Source organism: Cucurbita pepo, chromosome 8 (assembly GCF_057944985.1).
Source record: "Cucurbita pepo subsp. pepo isolate OVF chromosome 8, ASM5794498v1, whole genome shotgun sequence".
Taxonomy (NCBI): Eukaryota; Viridiplantae; Streptophyta; class Magnoliopsida; order Cucurbitales; family Cucurbitaceae; genus Cucurbita; species Cucurbita pepo.
In genome coordinates this window covers 7,746,879-7,769,184 of record NC_141805.1, presented here as the reverse complement: position 1 = coordinate 7,769,184, position 22,306 = coordinate 7,746,879, and the positions used below count along the sequence as shown (strand labels likewise).

At 38.4% G+C, this 22,306-nt stretch overlaps 1 protein-coding gene and 1 long non-coding RNA gene across 2 annotated transcripts; one reads left to right on the top strand and one right to left on the bottom strand.

Annotated features, from left to right (window-relative positions):
• Positions 1-1,130: 1,130 nt before the first annotated feature.
• LOC111784208 (alpha-1,3-arabinosyltransferase XAT3-like) lies at positions 1,131-3,105 on the top strand. The gene is made up of 3 exons (XM_023664990.2): positions 1,131-1,263; positions 1,354-1,467; positions 1,680-3,105. The coding sequence occupies exons 1-3, from the start codon at positions 1,164-1,166 to the stop codon at positions 2,834-2,836; spliced, it is 1,371 nt and encodes a 456-aa protein (XP_023520758.2). The 5' UTR covers positions 1,131-1,163; the 3' UTR covers positions 2,837-3,105.
• Positions 3,106-15,101: 11,996 nt separating this feature from the next.
• Positions 15,102-17,868, bottom strand: LOC147791476 (uncharacterized). The gene is made up of 3 exons (XR_015422287.1): positions 17,422-17,868; positions 17,054-17,146; positions 15,102-15,262 (listed from the first exon to the last, which is right to left on the bottom strand). It is a non-coding gene; the product is annotated as an uncharacterized LOC147791476 (long non-coding RNA).
• Positions 17,869-22,306: the final 4,438 nt, after the last annotated feature.

Below are 22,306 nucleotides of genomic sequence, written 5' to 3'. Positions count from 1 at the left end.
ACTTAGTGTTATGAAACTCTTAAGATTTGATATAACGACCTTGTTGAAAAACAAGACTTTTAGATCTCAATTATCAAAGAATCCCAAAAAAACGAGACCTTTAATTCTAAACTCGTGATTCAAATAACTTCACCAGAAATTTAATCAATACCACTTAAATAACTCTAACATGCAAGTTCTAACCTAAGAATGCATGATAGACTACCCACACAAGTTTCCATAATATCATTGTTGTCCTTTGTTACACACAACCACCAACCACCGACACAAGTTTCCATAATCATGATCGCCAGCTATGAGTACACTTGAAGGGTAAAAACAAAAGGATCATTCAATAATTTATTTTAAATAGTTCAGCAATTATTGAATCTTGTATGTATTAATATTCTGATGTTGTTGGCATATTTTAAGTATAAAATTGTCATAGCTCGAAAGGGAAGTCGGAGCAGAAAACGAATAAGACCAAATGAATGGCATTGGTTGTTGAATAAGTGAAGGCGGCTATCAGAAGCGTGGACAATTTCCAAAAATATTCAATATTTAAGCAGCCCATACAAGCTATTATGCCATCACATCTTACAAATCGTTAATCGTTTAACTAAAAGAATCACACTTTTTGTACCTCAAGTTTGGAAGTTAGAACAAATATTAATTATTTCTATAATTATTAAAATTTAGGTTAAATGTAACGACCCACGTCCCAGATTTGGATTGAAGCTATATGGTTCGATGAGTGAAGACTATGTCTAGAGACCAATCCCATCTCTTCTAGCATGATTGTTCTAACTCACTTGCATTAAAAATTCATTGAAGGTCACATAACATATAATTGCTCTACCAGAACACGCTTAATCTTAAATTTATTAGGATTGAGCCACCGAAAATAAAAGTATATCTTGTTGGCATAGATAGTAACTTTTAATGTTTGTAAGTCAATTTTAGCTATTTTATCTTTAAAATCGATTTTATTAAGATGTCTCAATTAACTTTAATAAAGGAGGGTACTTTATTTGACTAAAATAATAAATGATAGTTAATTATTCAACCAAACGACAATTAATAGGACAAGGCAGAGGCTTCCAAGGATTAGACTACCCAACGACAATTAATAGAATTGGGAGTAAGGGTGATTCCATTATTGGGTATTGGTGAAGCGAAGAATAATGGGGAGAAATGTGGAAGCATATTCTACTTGCTTCCTTCTCATTGCTTTGCTTTTTTCAGCACTTCTTGCCTCCTATCATCTCCTTCCATTTCACTCCTGTGTGTGTTCATAATAAGTTAATGTCCTAGCTTTTTTCAACTCTTTTCAATAATGTCTTGGATTCAATTTCTTTGTTCCCCCATATGCAGGGCGATGGCATTCCATGGCGAATTGGAGCCACGGGTTCAGCCGCACGACAACTGTTGTTCAGACGGTAGATGATACAAAGCCGCTTGAATTTGCCTTGGCAAGGCTAGTGAGAGGTACAAAGTATTTCTCTGTCCAATGATATTTAATACTAAATTATAGTTACCATATATATCATATTTAATATTTTATTATAGACAAGACAGTATCTTTCTATTTATTACTTTTTTCACATCGAGAACTTGGGTTATTGCAAATATTCTCAGCCTGTTCTTGAAAGTTTTAATTTAGAATCAACACTTACTTCCTTTAATCTTGTTCGTGATAGGAAAGGATCGTACCCAACTCAAAAAAAGTGGATTTTCGTGCCATTCAGATTTCCATTCCAAAGTTTGTTTGACACAAAACCCAGTTCGGATGAACAACACTGCCCTTCAAATCTACATCTCAACCAATCAAACTCAACAAAATTTCACTCAAATGTCAATTCATCCATACGCAAGACAAGAGGATAAGATGACACTACGAGATGTCACTCCAATTCAAATAATCCAACAAAACAAAACCCTTTTACCTGTTTGTCAATTCCTCCACAACCATCCTGTCCTCATCTTCTCCACCGGCGGCTTCACCGGAAACCTTTTCCACGAGTTCGATGAGACCATTATTCCTCTGTTCATCACTTCCTACCACTTTCGAACTCGCCTTCAATTTCTCATTACCGATTACAAACCTTGGTGGGTCCGAAAGTACAACCGAATTCTCTCGCACTTGTCCCGCTTCGATGTTATAAATCCAGAGAAAGACGGAAGTGTCCACTGCTTCACTGGAGCTGTCATAGGATTGAAATTTCACGACATTTTATCGTTGAATTACACCGACATTCCAGGAGGTTATTCCATGTCGGACTTTCGGAGTTTCCTAAGGCAAACATACAATTTACAAGTGAAGAACGTGACGGAATTGGGAGGTGGAAAGCCGGTGGTAATGCTGATATCTCGTCAAAAGTCGAGGACATTTCTGAACGAATGGGAAATGATTGACATGATGAAGGAACTTGGGTTCGAAGTAATCACGACAACGCCGCAAAGAATGTCGAATTTGGACAAGTTTTCGAGGGTTGTAAACTCGTGTAGCGTGATGGTTGGAGCACATGGGGCTGGACTGACGAACGAGCTGTTTTTGGCGGCGGGTGCGGTGGTGGTGCAGGTGGTGCCGTTGGGGCTGGACTGGGCTTCCACGTTTTTGTTTGGTCACCCAGCGGGTGACATGGAGCTTAAGTATTTGGAGTACAAGATGGAGGCGGAGGAGAGTTCCTTATGGGATACGTATGGGGAAAATCACCCTGTTATTAGAGATCCTGAGTCGATCTTTGCCAAGGGTTACTTTGCGAGTAGAGCGATCTATGTAGATGAGCAGAATTTGAAGATAAATTTGACCAGGTTTCGGGACACTATGATTCGAGTGAAGAATCTTGTCGGATAAAAAAAAAAAAAAACAACATCTTCTTTTTCTTGTTGAGTAACCTATGTCGGTGGAGAACTTTTCAACAAGTATTTGGACACGATTCTTTTGTGCTTTTGATCATTGGGGTGTGAATAAGAGAACAATGGATTTTAATTTAGAGAAGGTTGGAGATTAGCTGAGCTAAGGTAACATTTTTAGGGTTTGAAAACATTGAAATTTCTTTCATACTTTTGAATCATTCTCGTTCATTCAAATGAGAAATACAACTTTGATAAAGGAATTGAAAACTATCGAAAAAAAAAGAATGATTGGTCCACTCTAGTTTAGTTGGACGGGTTGATACAATCGAATGGAGCTAGCTGTTAGACGAACACGACTCTCCACAATGGTATGGTATTGTCCACTTTGAGCATAACCTCTCCTGACTTTGCTTTGGGCTTTCCTAAAAGGTTTCATAACAATGAAGATAGTATTCTCTGATTACAAACCCAAAATCATTCCCTAAATTAACCCACGTGGGACTTTCATCATCCAACACTAGCTTGAATTGTTCTAGCCTATAAAACCTCTTTCTAATCTAACGTGGGACTTTCTAATCTTCGACCGTGGTAAGTAGCTACTTGAATTTTTCATTCTAACTCTACCACATAATTATTGTAACACCCAAAAATATATGTATTTTTTTTATGAATAAATGAAGCAAATTTAGTTTCCATATGATCGAGAAGAAGTGATGATAGAAGTAGCAACAACTTACAATAAGAAAAGGAGTTTTTAAATTTAAATAAAAAATAAAAAAACTGGATTTTTTCTTTGAAAACTAGCTCTAAAGATGGAGATTTGGAAAAATATCTATGAAAATCTTACCGATTCTTTCTACTAACGGATTCGAGCAAAAACGAAATATTGTTCTTTTTACGAGTTCAAGTGTAAACTCAATTATTTCTAATGGCTACAGATGAAACCAATACAAATATTAAAATTTTGAAACATGCAATCATAACTAAAAAAAATTTACCATTTAAGTAGTGGCAACAAAATTCTCAAAATATAATAAAAATATCTCTTAACACTAAAATAGAAACAAAAATAAGAAATTTGGAGAGAGCAACGCATGTATCTTAGAAGGTGGAGAAGTGGATGTGCTTAAACGGTAAGAGAATGGCAAAACATTGCTTAATTTATTTTTCTTATTTTAATTTAAAATAATAATAATATCAATGAACGTCATAGATGGCAACTAGGAGGACGACGACGACCGGAAAAATGGCCATAATTTTTTTTTTAATTTTTTTTTATTTTGTTTTTTCAAATAATAATAATATTAATATTAATGAAACATCATAAGTTTAAATCATTTATTTATTTATTTTAAATTTTCAAATAAAATATTATATATATATATATATATTTCTTTATTTTGAAAACAATAAAACAACAAAACTATAACTCTTCCAAAACTTATTTTCACTATAAATTTTTCGTTTTAATCTTAATTTCAGTGATTCAAAAAGCGTACGAATCATCGTTCCGAACTTTATACTATGGACACTTCAAAACATTAATATTATTAGTAATTAAAAGCATGTTTGTTATTATCAAAACATTAATTAACTAATTAATTTGAGATTAAGGGCTAACAAGCCACATAATCTTGATCCACATTCTAGTTCTCATCCTTGGTTCTTGTTCAATCGAACATTGGGGCTCCATAGGGAGACGGTACTTATTATACTTATTATACACAAAACATTAATGAACTAATTAATTTGAGATTAAGTACAGTTAATCGAATAAGTCGGTAATGATAGGTAGATGGTACTTATTTCTGACCATGATCTTGTTCCAGGCGCGGTTGTCTATACATAAGTGGAGACTACCGTCCTTGTTTTGAAACAACATTGGGGCTCCATAGGGAGCTTTTGCAGGTCCTTCTTGCTATTCCAAGGATCGGTAGGGCTGCAGAATTGACAACTTTCATCTTTCTTGAGTCTTGTTGCCAATTTATGTTTAGCTTGTTTGTCTCAATATCGGTCATAAAGTTATGGGTGGCTCCTGAATCGGCCATTGTACTCCCCCTCAAGCTCTCAGTCTACCCCCTCTCCAATTCTGGGTGGATTGGATACATGGTTGCGAGTGCCTCCACTAAAAAAGGTTTGGCTTCGCTTTGCGTCTTGGGACTGTTCGTTGCTCAGATCAAACACTCGTTCAACCGTAGTGTAGGCCATGGAAAGGTCTCCTATGTTCTGTTCATATAGTTTGGACCTTGCCCATGACTTCAGTCCTTCTATGAATTGGAAGACCTTGTCTATTTCGGACATATATTTGTTGCAAAAGACTTAGTTACTATTGTTATGTTTTAGTTTCTGATTTAGTTACTGATAAGATCTTTGTTTTGACATGATATTATGCTCTCTATTATGATTTTATTTTTATCTTTTGTTAAGCTATAAATATAGTCATTTTTCACTTAATAAAGCATTGAATTTCCTTCCTTCTGCAAACTTATCTTCATTAAATTTATCCTTTTGGTATCAGATCCTTGTATCTTTCAGCTGCAGTTAAAGATGACTAAAGCAGTTTTGTTCAACCAACAATGCCAAAATTTGTTGGTCACTACAATCATTGGAGAATGTTAATGGAGAACTTTCTTCGCTCTAAAGAATATTGACAAGTAGTTGAGTATGGGATTTCTACTGTAGTAGATGATGCTGATTACTTAGATGAACAAAAGAAGGTAGCATATCAGAAATTGAAAGACTTAAGAGCTAAGAACCACCTTTTCTAGGCAATCGATCGCTCAATTCTGGAGACTATTTTGGATAAAGAAACTTCGAAAGAAATTTGGGATTCAATGAAGAAAAAATTACAAGGAAATACAAAGGTGAAATGGGCACAACTACAGGCTCTGCGCAAGAACTTTGAGACCCTTCATATGAAGGAAGGTGAGACTGTTTCTAATTTCTTTTCTCATATTCTCACCATTTCTAATAAAATGTGTTTCCATGGTGAAAATATGAGTGATGTTAGCATTATTGAGAAAATCCCGCACTCCATAACTTCAAAGTTTGATTACGTGGCTTGCTCCATTGAAGAATCCAATGATTTGGACATCATGACCATTGATGAATTGCAGAGTAGTCTACTGGTTCATGAACAACGTATGCAAAGACATACTGTGGAAGAGCAGGCATTGAAGATCACTCTTGATAGCAGTACAACGAGAACAAATCGTGGAGGTGGCACATTTCGAGGTAGAGGACGAGGATGTTGGAGACCAGGTTTTAACAAAACTCTGTTGAGTGTTTTTATTCTCATGACCTTGGTCATTTTCAGTGTGAATGTCCCAAGAAGAAAAAGGGAAAGAATCACAAGCTCATTTTGCTGAAACTTCTGAACCGCTGCTTCTCATGGCATATGTTGAAGAGATGGTAGAACAAAAGGAGGACTCAATAAGTTGTTTGTCTGAAATTGAAGCTCTAGAAGCTGTAACAACAAAAGAATTGCTTCTTATGGAACATGTTGAAAAAGCAACAGATGAAATCGCATGGTTCTTAGATTCAGGCTGTAGCAACTACATGTGTGGATCTAAAGAAGTCTTTCGGAACTAGATGAAGGCTTTCACAATTTTTGTAAAGCTAGGTGACAACTCCAGCATTGGTGTGATAGGAAAAGGATGCATTCAGCTCCAAGTTAATAACGTCTCCCAGGTTATCACAGAGGTATTTTATGTTCTTGAATTCAAAAATAACCTCTTGAGCATTGGTCAACCGCAGGAAAAAGGCTTGGCTATCATATTTCGTGATAACAGGTGTAAGGTCACGTACCGGTATGGTCACCTAAGTTTTGGAGGCCTCAAAACTCGACAATAGAAGCAGATGGTTCATGGCTTGCCAGAATTGGTATGTTCTAATTTATTATGCGAAGACTGTCTGTTGGGAAAGCAAAATAGAAGACCCTTTCTACGAGAAAGTATGTGGAGAGCATCAAGAAAAGGTATATTCTAACTTTTATTGATGATTTCAGTAGAAAATTATGGGTATTTTTCTTAACAGAAAAATCAGAAGCCTTCAGAATGTTCCAACTTTTCAAAACAAAGGTGGAGAAAGACACTGGGACAAATATTTTAGGTTTGAGAATTGATAGAGGTGGAGAGTTCATCTACTGAGTTTATTGAATTTTGCTAAAATCATGGAATACATTGACAACTCACTGCAGCCTACACGCCACAACAAAACGGAGTGGCAGAAAGAAAAAATCGAACAATCATGAATATGGTGCGAAGTTTGCTCACCAGTAGACAAGTTCCTAAAACTTTTTGGCCAGTGGCTGTCAATTGGGCAGCGCATATTCTCAACAGAAGCCCTATGCTTACAGTTCGAAACAAAACCCCGGAGGAGGCATGGAGTGGCATCAAACCACTGTTTCTCATTTTCGAGTATTCGGGTGTGTATCCTATGTTCATGTTCCATATAGAAAACAAACCAAATTGGATAACAAGAGCATAAAGTGTGTTCTTCTGGGAATCAGTGAAGAGTCTAAAGCCTATCGCTTGTATGATCTATTGTCTCGAAAGGTGCTCATCAGCCGTGATGTTATTTTCAATGAAGAGGAGAGCTGGCCGTGGGATGACAATTATACTGAAGCAATTCAAGCATCTCTTGACTGGAGTGATTTAGACGAAGATAGCCACCATGATGACAAAAATGAAGCCACAAACAACTCAGCGGGTGACATTCATGAAGAAAATTCAGAGCAACACACATTAGAAGAACACATAATTGTTGATTCGGTTATTGATCCCTTTAATGATCTTTTTGCTGTTCTTATTTCTAAACCAGTACACAAACGCTCTAGACACCCTCCATCTTGGATGCGTGACTATGAGAGTGGAGAGAAATTCTCTAATGATGATGATCAAGTTAATTTGCTCTATTTGTTGATCAAGATCCTTTAACATATGTGGATGCAGCAAAAAGTGCCAACTAGCGATGTCCCATGGATTCTGAGATTGAAGCAATATGAAAAAATGATACTTGGGATCTCACTGATCCTCCTCACGGTGAAAAAACAATTGGGGTAAAATGGGTGTACACTACTGAAGCTGAATTCATTGCTGCAGTAGCTTGTGCTTGCAAGCATATGGTTGAAAAGGATGTTGGAAAAACTCGATCATATCCTAGTTGGAGCTACAGTGGTATACTGTGATAATAGTTCCACTATTAAGCTGATAAAAAATCTAGCCTTGCACGGTCGAAGTAAACACATTGATGTTCATTTCCACTTCCTCGTGATTTAAGTAAAGATGGAACTATGATGTTACAACATTGTCATACTAAAGAGCAAGTAGCTGATATCATGACAAAACCTTTGACTCGAGTTGTGTTTAAAAAGCTACGCATGTTGTTTGGTGTCTGTCAAGATCTTGAAGTTTGATCTAAAGACTGTGTCATGGGTATAAGGGAGGGAATATTGCAAAAGATTTAGTTGCTATTTTTATGTTTTAGTTCCTAAATATCAAATCACTAATATGATCTTATGCCAGATCACTGATATGATCTATGACGCGATCTTTGTTTTGGCATGATATTTTGCTTTTTGTTAGAATTTTATTTTTATCTTCTGCTGAGCATTGTATTGGTTATAAATATAGTCATTTTCACCTAATAAAGCATTGAATTTCCTTTTTCAAACTTATCTTCATTAAATTTATCAATATCGAATGTCTAACATGAGTATTGAGAACTATTTGACATACTCTCATATACTCCATGCGTGTTTAAGATCTCGCAGCTTTCTTATGGCCAAGATCTCGATATTTTGTGGGAAAAATTGGGATCGAAGTTCTTGTTTTAGTCTTTCCTAAGTGTCTATTGTGCATCAACCCTCTTGGATATCTATGTACTTCGACTGCCACCACAATTTCGCATCTTCAGCTAGATGCATGGTGGCTAAGGTGACCTTTGCTTCTTCTGTCTCAGTGTCCACTGCCGTAAAGACTCAAGGTCAAAGATGAAATTCTCTAAGGCCTTGGAGTCTCAAACCCTATAGAAGGGATTGGTTTCGAAACCTTAACCTTGTTGGGTCGAGTTGTTCTCCCTATAGGGGTTTGATTTTCTACTGCCCTTATGGCAAGGTTCACTCTAGCGCTTATATCTTCCATTTCTGTCTTGACCACATCGAGGGTTGCCTTCACATCTTCAGATAGCTTAGTAACCATATGAAAAAGTACCTTTTGGGAGCTGTCTAAGCCATCGACTTGCTCCTCAATCAGGCAGCAGAGCTTGTTGAGTTGTCTCCCCGCTCGAAAACACCAGTCTTTGTGGTTTTTTCTTCTAGGTTCTGTTGAACATAACTCTTTGTGGGAAACACTTGCTCTTTTTATTAACACCAACCAATAAAAGATTACAAGAAACTTTGTAGAATACTACTGCACTCTATGCTTTGTATTTCTTGAGATGAAAACATTGGTAGGGTGGGTGGAGGGATATTTATAGCAATGCTAGTTTATTAAAAAAAATATCTAACTATTTATTCTTAAAATACCTAAATCATTTAGGTATCTCTCATTTTCCTAAAATATTTAGGTATCTTTGTTCCTAAAATACCTAAATTATTTTCCTAAAATGCATAGACAAATTGGTTTGATCTTATTGGGCTAGTGATGATATTTTAACACTTTTCCTCAACACTCTCCTCATTCGCTGCACCATGTTTGTTAAAATAAAACTCACTAATTTGTGAAGTAATCTCACACACACTAATGATAAGATGCTCCGATACCATTTTGTGAAAATACTACTCGCGTACTTGTGAAGGAGATGTCGAGAGAGGAGAGACAAGGAGACAAAGAACATTGATTTTATAAAAAAAAAAAAAAGCCTTTTCTATTGGTCTGTATTTCTTTTCTCTCTTTTCTCTGTCTTTCCACCGAAAGGATTAGGTATTATACCTTTTCTATCACTAGTAATAGGGTGAGAGAAATACTTATAAACCCTACCATCATTCCCTAAAAAACTGTAGACCTTTTCTTTCACTGGGATTTTCAAATTTGGTTTTTTCAAATTTATTCTCCTAACCTAACAAATTAACTACATTTGTCATTTTAAGTTTATTTCAACAAATCTCCTCCCATAAACTTAAATGCTCCTGCCATCTGTCATGCCAATCATCTTCTTGTATTTTTCGAAAAGTACTTTCGGTAGCGATTTTGTAAAGATGTCCGCAACTTGATCCTGACTTGCCACATGCACCAATTCCACGCTTCCTTCCTTCACATGATCTCGGATAAAATGAAATCGAACGTGAATGTGTTTGCTTCTTTCATGGTTCACTGGGTTCTTGGCCAACTCAATTGCTAATCCACATACTCGGCTTCACACGTCGAGAGTGTCACGATCGGTTGTTCCTTTGAAAGCCAAGTAAATATTGTGTTGTCCATGAAGAATACATAACCCGATGTACTTTTTCAATCGTCTATGTCTCCGCACCAATCACTGTCAGAGTAACCAACTAATTTGTAATCTTTTGTTTTTGAGTAGAATAACCCAAGTGACACCGTTCCTTGGATGTACCGTAGAACTCGCTTCAACGCCTTCCAATGTGAATAAATCGGCTCCTCCATGAACTGGCTTATAATGCCGACACTTAATGAAAGATCTGGCTTTGTGCATGTAAGATAGCGAAGGCTTCCTACCAGGCTCTGGTATCTATTTGCATTTACTCGTTCTCCTTCATCGTACTTTGAGAGTTTTGCCCCTGGTTCCATTGGTGTTGATACCGGGTTGCAATTTTCCATCTTGTACTTCTTCAAAATCTCCTTTGCATATTTCTCCTGTGATATAAAAATACTTGTCTCTCCTTGTTTAACCTCCAAACCAAGGAAAACTTCAACAAGCGCAAGTTTTTTATCTCAAATTCTCGTGTCATTGTGCTTTTGAACTCTTCTATCATTTCATCATTGTTGCCTGAAAAGATGAGGTCATCGACATAAAGAACGACAAGTATCACATTGCCTCCACTCTTCTTTGTGTAAAGTGCATGCTCGTGGGTACATTGCTTGTACCCGTTGTCCTTGAAGTATGTATCGATACGAGTATTCCATGCTCGTGGTGCTTGCTTCAACCCGTAAAGCGTCTTCTCCACCTTCACTTGCGAAGCGCTACGCTCCTGCTTACGAAAGACTACTTTCCAAGCTAATTACTGAAGAAAGACTACTGGGAGTGGGAATCAAGCTCCAGCCCTGAAAAAACTGCCCGAGGATCGACCTATGCTACTACCAAGCTCACCGCAAGGGATGGCAATAACTCAAACTTCGATACCCAAATTCATTCACCCAAAGACTGAAGACAGAACTAATCTCATTCTTTTTTATGAATTACTGCAACGCCCGAAGCAGAAAGCGAAGCTCCTCTGTAATGCCTATATATGTGTGTGAGTGGCTCTTTTTGGAGACTTAGCCCAATGGCTACCACCCGAAGTGTGCTAAGTTAGTCACAGGGAAACCTCATGTCGAGTAAAGTCTCCAGCATCTCCAAAGCGCTGGTTCAATTCCTGCCTCAAAATGAAAGGATCTACAGGGATTTTATGCTTCTCATCCATTCTTTGAGTGAGTCGGGTCATAGCATCGGTTGGCTTTTTCATGTATCGGGGTGGTTGTTCGAGGTAGACTTCTTCTTCAAGTACACCATTCAAGAATGCCGACTTGACATCCATTTGAAAAATCAGCCATTTGAATTGAGCCGCTTGAGAAATGAGCAATCGGATTGTCTCCATTCTTGCGACGGGAGCAAACACTTCGTCATAGTCGATTCCCGCCTTTTGCTTGTATTCCTTAGTAACATGTCGCGCCTTGTACCACTCAATCTTGCCTTGGGCATTCATCTTTTTCTTGAATACCCACTCCACACCTATGTGTTGACTTCCTTCCAGTAATTCTGTCAGCTCCCATGTATTGTTGCGATGAATTGCTTTAATCTCCTCATCCATGGCAGTTTGCCACTTCTCGTCTCGCACTGCCTCTTCAAAACTGATATTTTCAGCATCTGCCAGAAGACATACAAGGTGTACCTCATTTGTTGAGTCATACAAGTCTCGCAAACTTCGCATTTTGGGTTGTCGTGGTTCATCTTCATCATCGGATTTTTTTGAGTCTGTTGGTGCACTTGTTGGTGCAACAACTGATGATTCTCCAACTTCGATATTGACTTCCGTCGAATTGTTCCAGTCCCATTCGCTTGCTTCATTTACTCGCACATCGCAACTCACTATCACCATCTTGCTTATCGAGTCAAGTAGCTTGTATCCTTTTGTCTTCTCATCATATCCAATAAAAATATACCTTTTGCTTTTGTCTTTGAGCTTCATTCTTTGTTGATCTGGTATGTGAGCATAAGCCACACTACCAAACACTTTGAGATGAGAGATTGTAGGCTTTTGTCCGCTCCAAGCCTCTTGTGGTGTTTGATCATCTAACTTCGCATGTGGACATCGATTTTGTACGTAGATGGCACATTGCACGACTTCTGCTCAAAATTCCTTTGGCATCCTTTTGCTCTTGAGCATTGATCGAACCATGTCGAGAATGGTCCGGTTCTTTCTATTGGCCACACAATTTTGTTGAGGGGTGTACGGTGCAGTTAGAAATCGCCTTATGTCTTGTTGAAAATAAACTTAAATGAGAGAGAAAAAAAATAAACTTAGAAGAGAGAGAGAAAAAAAAGAAGGAAACAAGCACTTATTAATTTTGGTTTTTAAATTCAGTCGAAAGCTATATGTATTTTAGGAAAGGAGTGACATATGGTGAGAAAACGTGGGATATTTATGGCCATTTTTAGCGTTATGAAAACTTATAAATAGGCTTTACCTTTCATTCTAATATCAGAGCATAGAGCAGAGAGCAAGAGAGAGCAGCAAGACACCAAAAGAAGAAAAACAGCAAACTTGTTTGAGTTAAAGTATTATGTGTAATAGAAAAAGGCTTTTGAGAATTCTTGTCTCCTTGTCTCTCCCTCTTGACACCCCCTTACAGTTTCGTGAAAGTTATCTAAACGAGTTAGTTTCAGAGCGAGCATCTATTTTCTACAAGTTGGTATCGGAGCGGCTTTTAATTTCTACAAGTTGGTATCAGAGCAAATTAATTTTCTACATGTCTTACTCCTGGCAATACTCTATGAAAGCTGTCGAAGTATACTTGCCACTTCTATCAGATCGTACAACTTTGATGTGTCTACCAGTTGCCTTCTCCACCATCACTTTGAACCTTTTGAACACCTTGAAGGCCTCAGATTTTTCTTCCAGAAAGTAATCCCAAGTTTTTCGCGAGTAATCATGGATAAAGGAAATAAAATACCTCTTTCCGCTGAAAGACTCAGGGGTAATTGGTCCACATATATCTGTATGGATCAACTCGAGAGGTTGTTTAGCCCAAAATTCAGCCTTCTTTTGAATTGAGGTTCTCGCATGCTTGCTGAGCACACATTTTTCACAAAATTTTCCTTCAAAGTCCATGTTGGGTAGCCCATGCACCATATTCTTCTTCGCTAACTCATTTAGGCCGCCATGATGTAGGTGACCAAAGCGGAGATGCCACAGTGATGTCTTGTCTTCTACGTCGACTCGCAAATACTTTTCTCTTATGCTTCTTAAGTTCAGTTTGTACATCCGATTTCTTCTTATCTCGACTCGAGCAACCAAACGCCCTTGCTTATCCTTCAGGTGTAGCAGGCGGTCCTTTAAGAATATCGAGTAACCTTTCTCTTTGAGTTGCCCCATACTCAATATGTTGCTCTTGAGGTCTGGTACGTAATAAACATCTTGGATTGACCCCATTACACCATCTTTTTGCAAGAAATGTATCGTACCTCTGCCTTTGACCTCCACCTTTGACGTATCTCCAAATGACACATGACCATCTTCAATTTTTTGCATCTCTTTGAATAGGTACTTGTGATCGCACATATGGTTGCTTGCCCCTAAGTCGAGGTACCACAGAGTGTCGTTGTTGATGTTGTCTTCTTGAGCCATCAAGAGAAGACCTTCATTTGTTACGTCTTCCAAGGCTAGGTTGGTTGCTCCTTCCACTCTTTTTTTGACTCGGCAATCTTTGCAACATGCCCCACTCTGCCACAATTGTAACATTTGTCGGAGTTACAATCATTCGCATAGTGACCATATTTTTGTCATTTATAGCACTGAATGTTTGATCGGCCGCCTCTTCCTCGACTGCGTCCAAATCCACGCCAATTTTCTTGGCTTGATTGTCTCTTCTCCTTATAATGTCCTTCATTTCTGCTGCCTTGACCACCTCAACCATTTTTGCGAATTCCAAGACCACAACCTCTGTTGGAAATAAACTTAAATGAGAGAAAAAAGAAAGAAAGAAAGAAAGAAAGAAGTAGTTATTAATTTTGGGTTTTAAAATTTAGTCAAAAGCCAATACGTATTTTAGGAAAGTAGTGGTTTATGGGTGAGAAAACGTGGGAGAGTTATGGCCATTTTTAGCCTTAGGAAAACTTATAAATAGGTTTTACTCCTCATTGTAATAGCAGAGCAAAAAGGAGCAAAAAGAGCGAGAGTTAAAGTACAGTGTAATAGGAAAAAACTTTTGAGAATTCTGTCTCCTTGTCTCTCCCCACTCGACACCTCCTTCACAGCCTTGTGAGAGTTATCTAAACGAGTTGGTTTTAGAGCGAGCGTCTATTTTCTATAAGTTGGTATCTGAGCGTATTCTAATTTCAACAAATTAGTATCAGAGCGAGCTTTTAATTCAACAAATTGGTATTAGAGTCGATGGTGAACATGATGGGACAAATGTCGCTACCATGACTGACGAAGATGAACTATGAGAATTGGACCATCCAAATGAAAGCTCTTCTCAGTTCGCAAGACGCATGGGAGGTGGTCGAAGAAGGTTTCGAAGAATTGAAGAATACCACGGGTTATACAGCAGCGCAAAAACAAGGCGCTAAAGGAATTACAATCAAAGGATAAGGCAACATTATACATGCTGTTCCGGGCTGTTGACGAGTCGGGCTTTGAGAAGATTGCAAGGGCAACAACTTCAGAAGAAGCGTGAGACACTCTAAAAAAAGGTGTTCAAAGGAACCGACCGAGTCAAGCAGGTGCGTCTCCAGACTCTGTGTGGCGAGTTGGAGAGCATGAAGATGAGTCAGAAAATGTATCTGACTACATTACACGTGTATAGACTGTGGAGTATAAGGATCGGGCTGACTTGATGACTCTAAAATGACGGGTAAATTTTTCAACAAAATAAAACAACCCAAACTTAAAACATATCAAACATTATATCAAAACAAAGTTTATACAAAGTATTTTAAAACACAAATTAAAGGATGACACAAAAAGGGTTGAGGACAATGGGTGAGGATTGTCTATGGAACCTGCTCCAGAGTCCGCTCCCGACCTCGACCAACTCCTTATTTCCTGAAAAAAAAATTGAGAATAAGGAATGAGTACAAAGACTCAGTAAGCAGCCTACTTGTAGGCTCTTAATCGTGTCCTTGATATGCTAGGGTACCACACTTTTTCCTTTCATGTTCTTGTTTTTGTTCTTGTTCTTGTTCTTGTTGTAAGTTCTTGTTATGTTTCTTAATTCGTTCTCCAAGACACTCCCCTTAGGACTTATGGTACTAGACATAAACTTGTCATCCTGTGCCCGAGGCTTCATGCGTTCCAAGTGACACAGTCTTAATACCTATGCTCAAGGCTTCATACGTTCCAAGCAGCGTAGTTTAAGTCATAAACATGTAAGTTGTTATATACATTCGTGATCATATGAACCCATCGTAATAACTAGCATGAGTTATTCTAGAAGGTCATAAGTTCATAATGGGCTCCTTAGAGGGTTCTAGAAGGATCTTGAATCTTGACATGTTTTCTTTAGGCGTTTCCTTAAGTTCCATCTTGGCTTATGTTCCAAACTTGCTCCAACCAACTTGAAATCTTGAGCTTATCCTCGTGTCATATAAAATAGACCTTATAGGACATGGTTGGTGATTTGGAGCATATTTAGACCTTGAGCTAGGATATGACTTCTTGTTTCGTTTTCAGGAACTAACCCTTAGAGGTTGTCATGTCATATATCGTGTTTTAGTCTTGAAAACACTTTCAAAGTAACCCTTAGTTTTCTCCCCATGAGTGTATAGGTGACATTATCACAAACGTGGCATCCTGCTAGCATATCGTGTTGCAGGGCATCTCATTTAGGTGAGGAAAATAATAAGTCCATCATGACAACCTGCTCGTGGTACATATAGCAGGGCATCTCACCTAAAGAGGAATAGGGATCTCGTGGTACACTTCGTGATGGGAGATAATGGTTACTCCGAGCATGGATCCTAGCAACTTGTTAAGCTACCATCTACATTAACCTAGGTTTTTCCTTGTATTCTTGGGGATCCTAGGTTTATGCATAACGTCTTAGGTCAAGCTTGGAACTTAAAGGTTCTTCTTCGGAATAGCCCAACGTAACCTTGTGCACTTAGAATCTTATTCGCAACCAAGGGTACCTATGGGAAATCTCTTATTTCATGGGTACCTCGTTAGTCATCCTAGGAGGTAAAGTCATGTGGATTGTGATGTACATTTTTTCCCATATCTTGGTTTCGCTATCTAACGTTTCCCAACGACTCCCAAACTTCATTACCTTATACAACATCCTGAGATAAGGATTCATACAACATTTCATAATGCTGGGAGGTCATTTAAGGCTTAACCCGTAGGTAGTCTTTCTTAGGGGCATTATGGTCATTTTACCCCTAATTCTTGGTTTTGCTACCTAACGAGTTCCAGTTGCTTTCAAACTTCACCACCTCATCAATCATCATACAATAAGATCTACTGTAGAGTTTCATAGCATTTGGAGGTCATCTAGGTCATGAACCGTAGGTAGATATCCTTAAGGGCATTATGGTCATTTTGCCCCGTTTCTTGGTTTACCTACTTATCCTTATCTAATGACCACCAAATTCCATACATAACCTTAACATGATATATTATCTCAGCATTAAAATTTCATAGGCATTAGAGCTCATTTAGTAGTTTATCTTAACGTTCCTTAAATCCCGAGTAATTTGGTCGGTTTAGAGCCTTAACTCATGGTTCTTTGGATTTTTCTTTCATATATCCTTGTGTCATACTTGGTTTAGGGTTCATATGAAAATCCAAGCAATTCCTACAAGTATTTCTTAAGAAAAGTCTAAGGTGGCTACTTACCTCATCGTCGATGTTTGGGACCTCCGTTCTTGAGCTTCCGGTATCCGAATTACTTCACATTTCCTTCCATAGACTCCTTATCGTGTCTAGTTTCTGGAACCATAAGGATTGTCATAAGAATCGGTCTAGAAGGGGGTTAAAAGTGAGAAACACCAAGGGAAGGTCAGATTTTGGGCTGACTTGGCCGGTTCAACTGAACCGGCCACGTCATCGTCTTCTTCCTCTGGACAGGAAGAAGACGCGCGCGTCCTTTGCGCTGCCGTCTGAAAGTGGTCTTCCACAGCCCCGATATCTTTGTTTCTACCCTTGATTTCTTCATGAAACTTAACGAGGGTATTACAAGGAAGAGCTTGGGATTGATTTCATACCTTTTCATTGATCATATCCTAAGATATTCGCCGCCAAAGTTCGTCCAAAATCATTTTCCTCGCCGGAGCTAAAACAGGGGATTTCTTATCGGGTAGCCGATTCTAGGGGTTTTCAAGGCCCGATTTCTTCATGGAACCTCTTCCATATCCTTTCCTCATGCTATAGGAATTGGTTTGGAGGAACGTCTTTGAGTGTGGAACCTTAATTTCCAGAAATTGTTCTCGGTATGCAACTCACCCGAAATGCTGGATTTTCGATCTCTTGGTCATCTTGTTCTACGACGTTTCAGCTCTCGATTCCTTTATAGAACTTGTGGGTAATCTTGTTTAGAAACTGTAGGAATAAGTTTGAGGAGGAATGGTGGAGAATTGCTCTCGAATTTGGAAGAAACCCGAGAGTATGAGACTCACAATCTAAACGCTCATAACTCTTGAATGGGTGCTCGACCTTGCTCGAGTCTTGTTCCATACTGTTGCCCCTACTTCATAATTTATAGGAGAAGCTTAAACCGACAATGAAAGCTCTAGAATCGTCATGATTCAGAGATTGAAGTTTCTGGATACTTCGTCAAAAAATCCACTCCGATCAGGGCTTTACCGACTTTAGTTTTGAATACCAGCCGTTGGATGTGATGATCTATCCGTTTTCTAGATCTTATCCAAATTTGGGGAAGATCCAACGGCTGAGATTTGAGTTTCGAGAGATATTTCTCAGATGGTCACTGTAGATGCTCTGATTCTGATCAGAGGGGCATTTTCGTAATTATCCATTCTTCCAGGGGTATTATGGTACTTTGCCACTTTCAGAATATTTTAATATTATTTTTTCCTGAAAAATCCATAATTTTTCTAAAACTCCTTCATCTCATGTTGGTCATTTTTCCCTTCTTGAGCATCTTAAAATTCCTTCTAGATAAAGAACTAAAAATCTGGGAAGATCCTTAATAATTAGAAAAATGACATGGAGAATCAGCTAAATCAAAACGAAGAAATGTTACCCGAGACGCGGGTTGTGGAGAAAATCTTGAGGTCGTTAACAGACAACTTCGAGAATGTCATATGTGTCATAGAAGAGTCGAAGGACCTAGCGAAGTTCACAGTCGATGAGCTTGCCGGTTCTCTTGAGGCACACGAGCAACGTAAGAAAAGGAAGGAAGAGCCACTCGATCAAGCGCTTCAGATGAAGGCATCACTAAAGGATAGAAAAGTACTCTCTTCACAAAATTTTCGAGGTAGAGATCGTGGAAGTCGCGGGAATGGTCGAGGTGGTCAAGGCAACACTTACGAAGAAAACTATGAGGGAAAGAGACTGTCGAGCCAAGCAAATTGGCGTGGAAGAGGACACAATCAAGGGCGTGGTCAAGGATACAATTCCAATATCCGGTGCTATAAATGTCAGAAATATGGTCACTATGCAAATAATTGTAACTCCGACAAATGTTACAATTGTGGCAGAATGGGTCACTATGAGAGAGATTGTCGAGCCGAAGAAAAGGTGGAAGAAACCATCAACTTGGCCTTGGATGATGCAACAAATGAAGTCTTCTCTTGATGGCCCAAAACGAAGAGCCGAACACAAAAGGAGACGGCGGCGCGAAAGATGATGGTGGTAGTCTTGAGGTGGTAGAAATTGTTAGAAATGAGGTGATGCACAGCGGGTGTGGCAAAATTGTAATAGCGGAGACGAGAAAATCGAATAAAGATGAACAACCGAATAACAGAGAGCTCGAGCTCGAAGAGAAAGTGCTCCAATGGCCGGAAAGGAAATTCGAGGAAGAAAGAAGAAAGAGGATGAAAATTGAAGAAGAAAAGAAAGAGTTGGAAACAAAAGTTGAAAGGTTAGAGAATGAAATGGTTGAGTTGACTAAGAGTTCCTTCTATCTAAAACAGGAAAGGAAAAGAATGAGAAGATAATCTCCAATCTTACGAAGAAAGTTGAAGAAGGTGTGGAGAAAGAGAAAGGCCTGTTCATGGAGATTGAGGGTCTAGTGGACGAGCTAGTGAGGGAGGAGAAAAATATAGAAATGCTGACTCAATAGAGAGACTCACTCGATGTGGACCAGAATCAAGTTCAATAGGAGGTAGTGAATTTACGACATACGATTGAGACACTCACTCGTGATAAAGCTGAACTGGGGGATGCAAAAATGCTGGCTATTAATGTCGTCGTGGACTTGCTAAGGGAATTAAGTAAACTGAATGAAGCCATGATGTCTGAGTCAAGCGTGGCTGAGAACGGGAAAAATAAAGAGTTGGTGTCTCAGATGGGCTGTTCTCGAGAAGATTCAAATGAAGTCTCATCAGAGAAGGACAACCTTATTTTTCCGCTCGAGGAAAAGGAGAGAAAATTGAAGAAACCACGATTGAGCTTGAGAAAACGAAAACGGCGCAGGTGGAATCATTGAATAGAACATTTAAGTTTTTGGGGTTGTTTTGTTGGAAATAAACATAAACGACAGAGAGAGAGAGAAAAAAAAAGAAAAGAAAGAAGTAGTTATTAATTTTAGGTTTTAAAATTTAGTCAAGAGCCCATACGTAGTTTAGGAAAGCTGTGGTTTATGGGTGAGAAAACGTGGGATAGTTATGGCCATTTTTAGCCATAGGAAAACTTATAAATAGGTTTTACTACTCAGGGTAATAACAGAGCAAAAAGAAGAAAAAGGAGCAAAAGAGCCAGAGTTAAAGTACAGTCTAATAGAAAAAGGCTTTTGAGAATTCTTTATCTCTTTGTCTCTCCCATCTCGACACCTCCTTCACAGCCTCGTGAGAGTTATCTAAACGAGTTGGTTTCAGAGCGAGCGTCTATTTTCTAAAAGTTGGTATCAGAGCGTATTCTAATTTCAACAAATTAGTATCAGAGTGAGCTTTTAATTCAACAACCTCTACCTTGGAAATTTTGAGAGTAGAGTACCTTTTCATTCTTGATTGATGCCTTGGTTTGAAGTGCTTGATCGAGTGTTTCCTCCTTCTTCTTACGTTGCACGTGTGCCTCGAGAGAATTGGCGAGCTCATCAATCGTGAACGTCGCTAGGTCCTTTGACTCTTCTATCGCACATACAACATTCTCGAAGTTGTTGGTTAATGACCTCAAGATCTTCTCCACAACCTGCGTCTCGGATAACATTTCTTCGTTTCGATTTAGTTTGTTTACCACAGTCTGTACGCGCATAATATAGTTAGATACATTTTCTGACTCCTTCATCTTCATGCTCTCCAACTCGCCACGAAGAGTTTGGAGACGCACTTGCTTGACTCGGTTGGTTCCTTTGAACACCTTTTCTATAGTGTCCCATGCTTCTTTTAAAGTAGTTGCCCTAACAATCTTCTCAAAGCCCGACTCGCAATTCCTTTATAATGCCGCTTTATCCGCCTTATCCTTTTATCGCAATTCCAATTTTTCGGAACAACATATATAATGTCGCCTTATCCTTTGATCGCAATTCCTTTAACGCCTTGTTTTGTGCTGCCGTATAATCCATGGTATCCTTTGGTTCTTCGAAACCTTCTTCGACCGCCTTTCATTTGGATACTCCAATTCTCGTAGTTCATCTTCGTTAGTTGCAGTAGCGTCATTTGACCCATGCCATCGGCTCCGATACCAATTTGTTAAAATAAAACTCACTAATTTGTGAAGTAATCTCACACACACTAACGATAGAATGCTCCGATACCGCTTTGTGAAAATACTACCCGTGTACTTGTGAAGGAGACAAAGAACACTGATTTTATCAAAAAAGTTTTTTCTATTGCTCTATATTTCTTCTCTCTTTCTCTCTTTTGCTCTCCGTTTTGCTCTGTCTTTACAGAAAAAGGATTAGGTATTTATACATTTTCTATCACTAATAATAGGGTGAGAGAAACGCTCATAAACCCTACCATCATTCCCTGAAAAACTCTATGCCTTTCCTTTAACTTGACTTTTCAAATTAAATTTCCTAACAAATTTACTAAAGATAACATTTTGCATTTTAAGTTTATTTCAACAATGTTGAGCAGACAGCGAAAACTCTCATGTTTGCCAGTATTCAACCATTTTGTAAACAAGTCTGCCACTTGGTCATCTTTCTTGATTTGTTGCATCTCGATTTCTTTCTTCAGGGCTTTCTCTCTAATTTAATAGTTGTGTACCTCCACATGCTTTGTTCTAGAATGAAACACCAGATTTTCTACTAGGCAAATCGCTTGGTGTTAGGATCGCACAACAACGCACACGCTCGATCTAGATGAACACAAAGAATAGGATAGAGAAAATTGCAAGGAGAACTCTGGCTAAAAAGATTTTTTTTATTGATGACTTTAGGTATGTACAACAAGAGAGAGTACAGAGAATAGAAAGTACATTTTCAAAACTCTACCGGACCAGATATATATATGGTTTAGTTTACTATATATAGCTTTACCAGATTTAGCCATCTATTATATATAGCTTTACCGGATATAGCTTTACCATATATAGCTTTACTATATATAACTTTACCAAATATAGCTTTACCGGATATAACCGTTGACCAAGCTATAAATAAAGAGCACCATAACCTAACACTTGGTTGTTGCAATGAAGTGGTATTAGATAGTCAATTTTTTTGTGTCAATCTTCTGTCAAGAGTTTCAACCATGTACTTTCTTCAGCTGCTCTAGCTGCTGCTCTGTACTCTGCTTCTCTAGTTGACAATGATATTGTTGGTTGTCTTTTGCTACACCCAAAAAGTGTTTTCAAACCGAGCTTGAACACATACCTAGTGCTTGATCTTCAAGTATCGTGATATTCTGCATAGTCAGCATCACGGTATCCAACTAGCTCGCAGTCTTCACTTCTTTTGTACAAAAGACCATAATTGATTGTACTTTGACATTATCGTAAGATCTGTTGTGCCTCATCCAAATG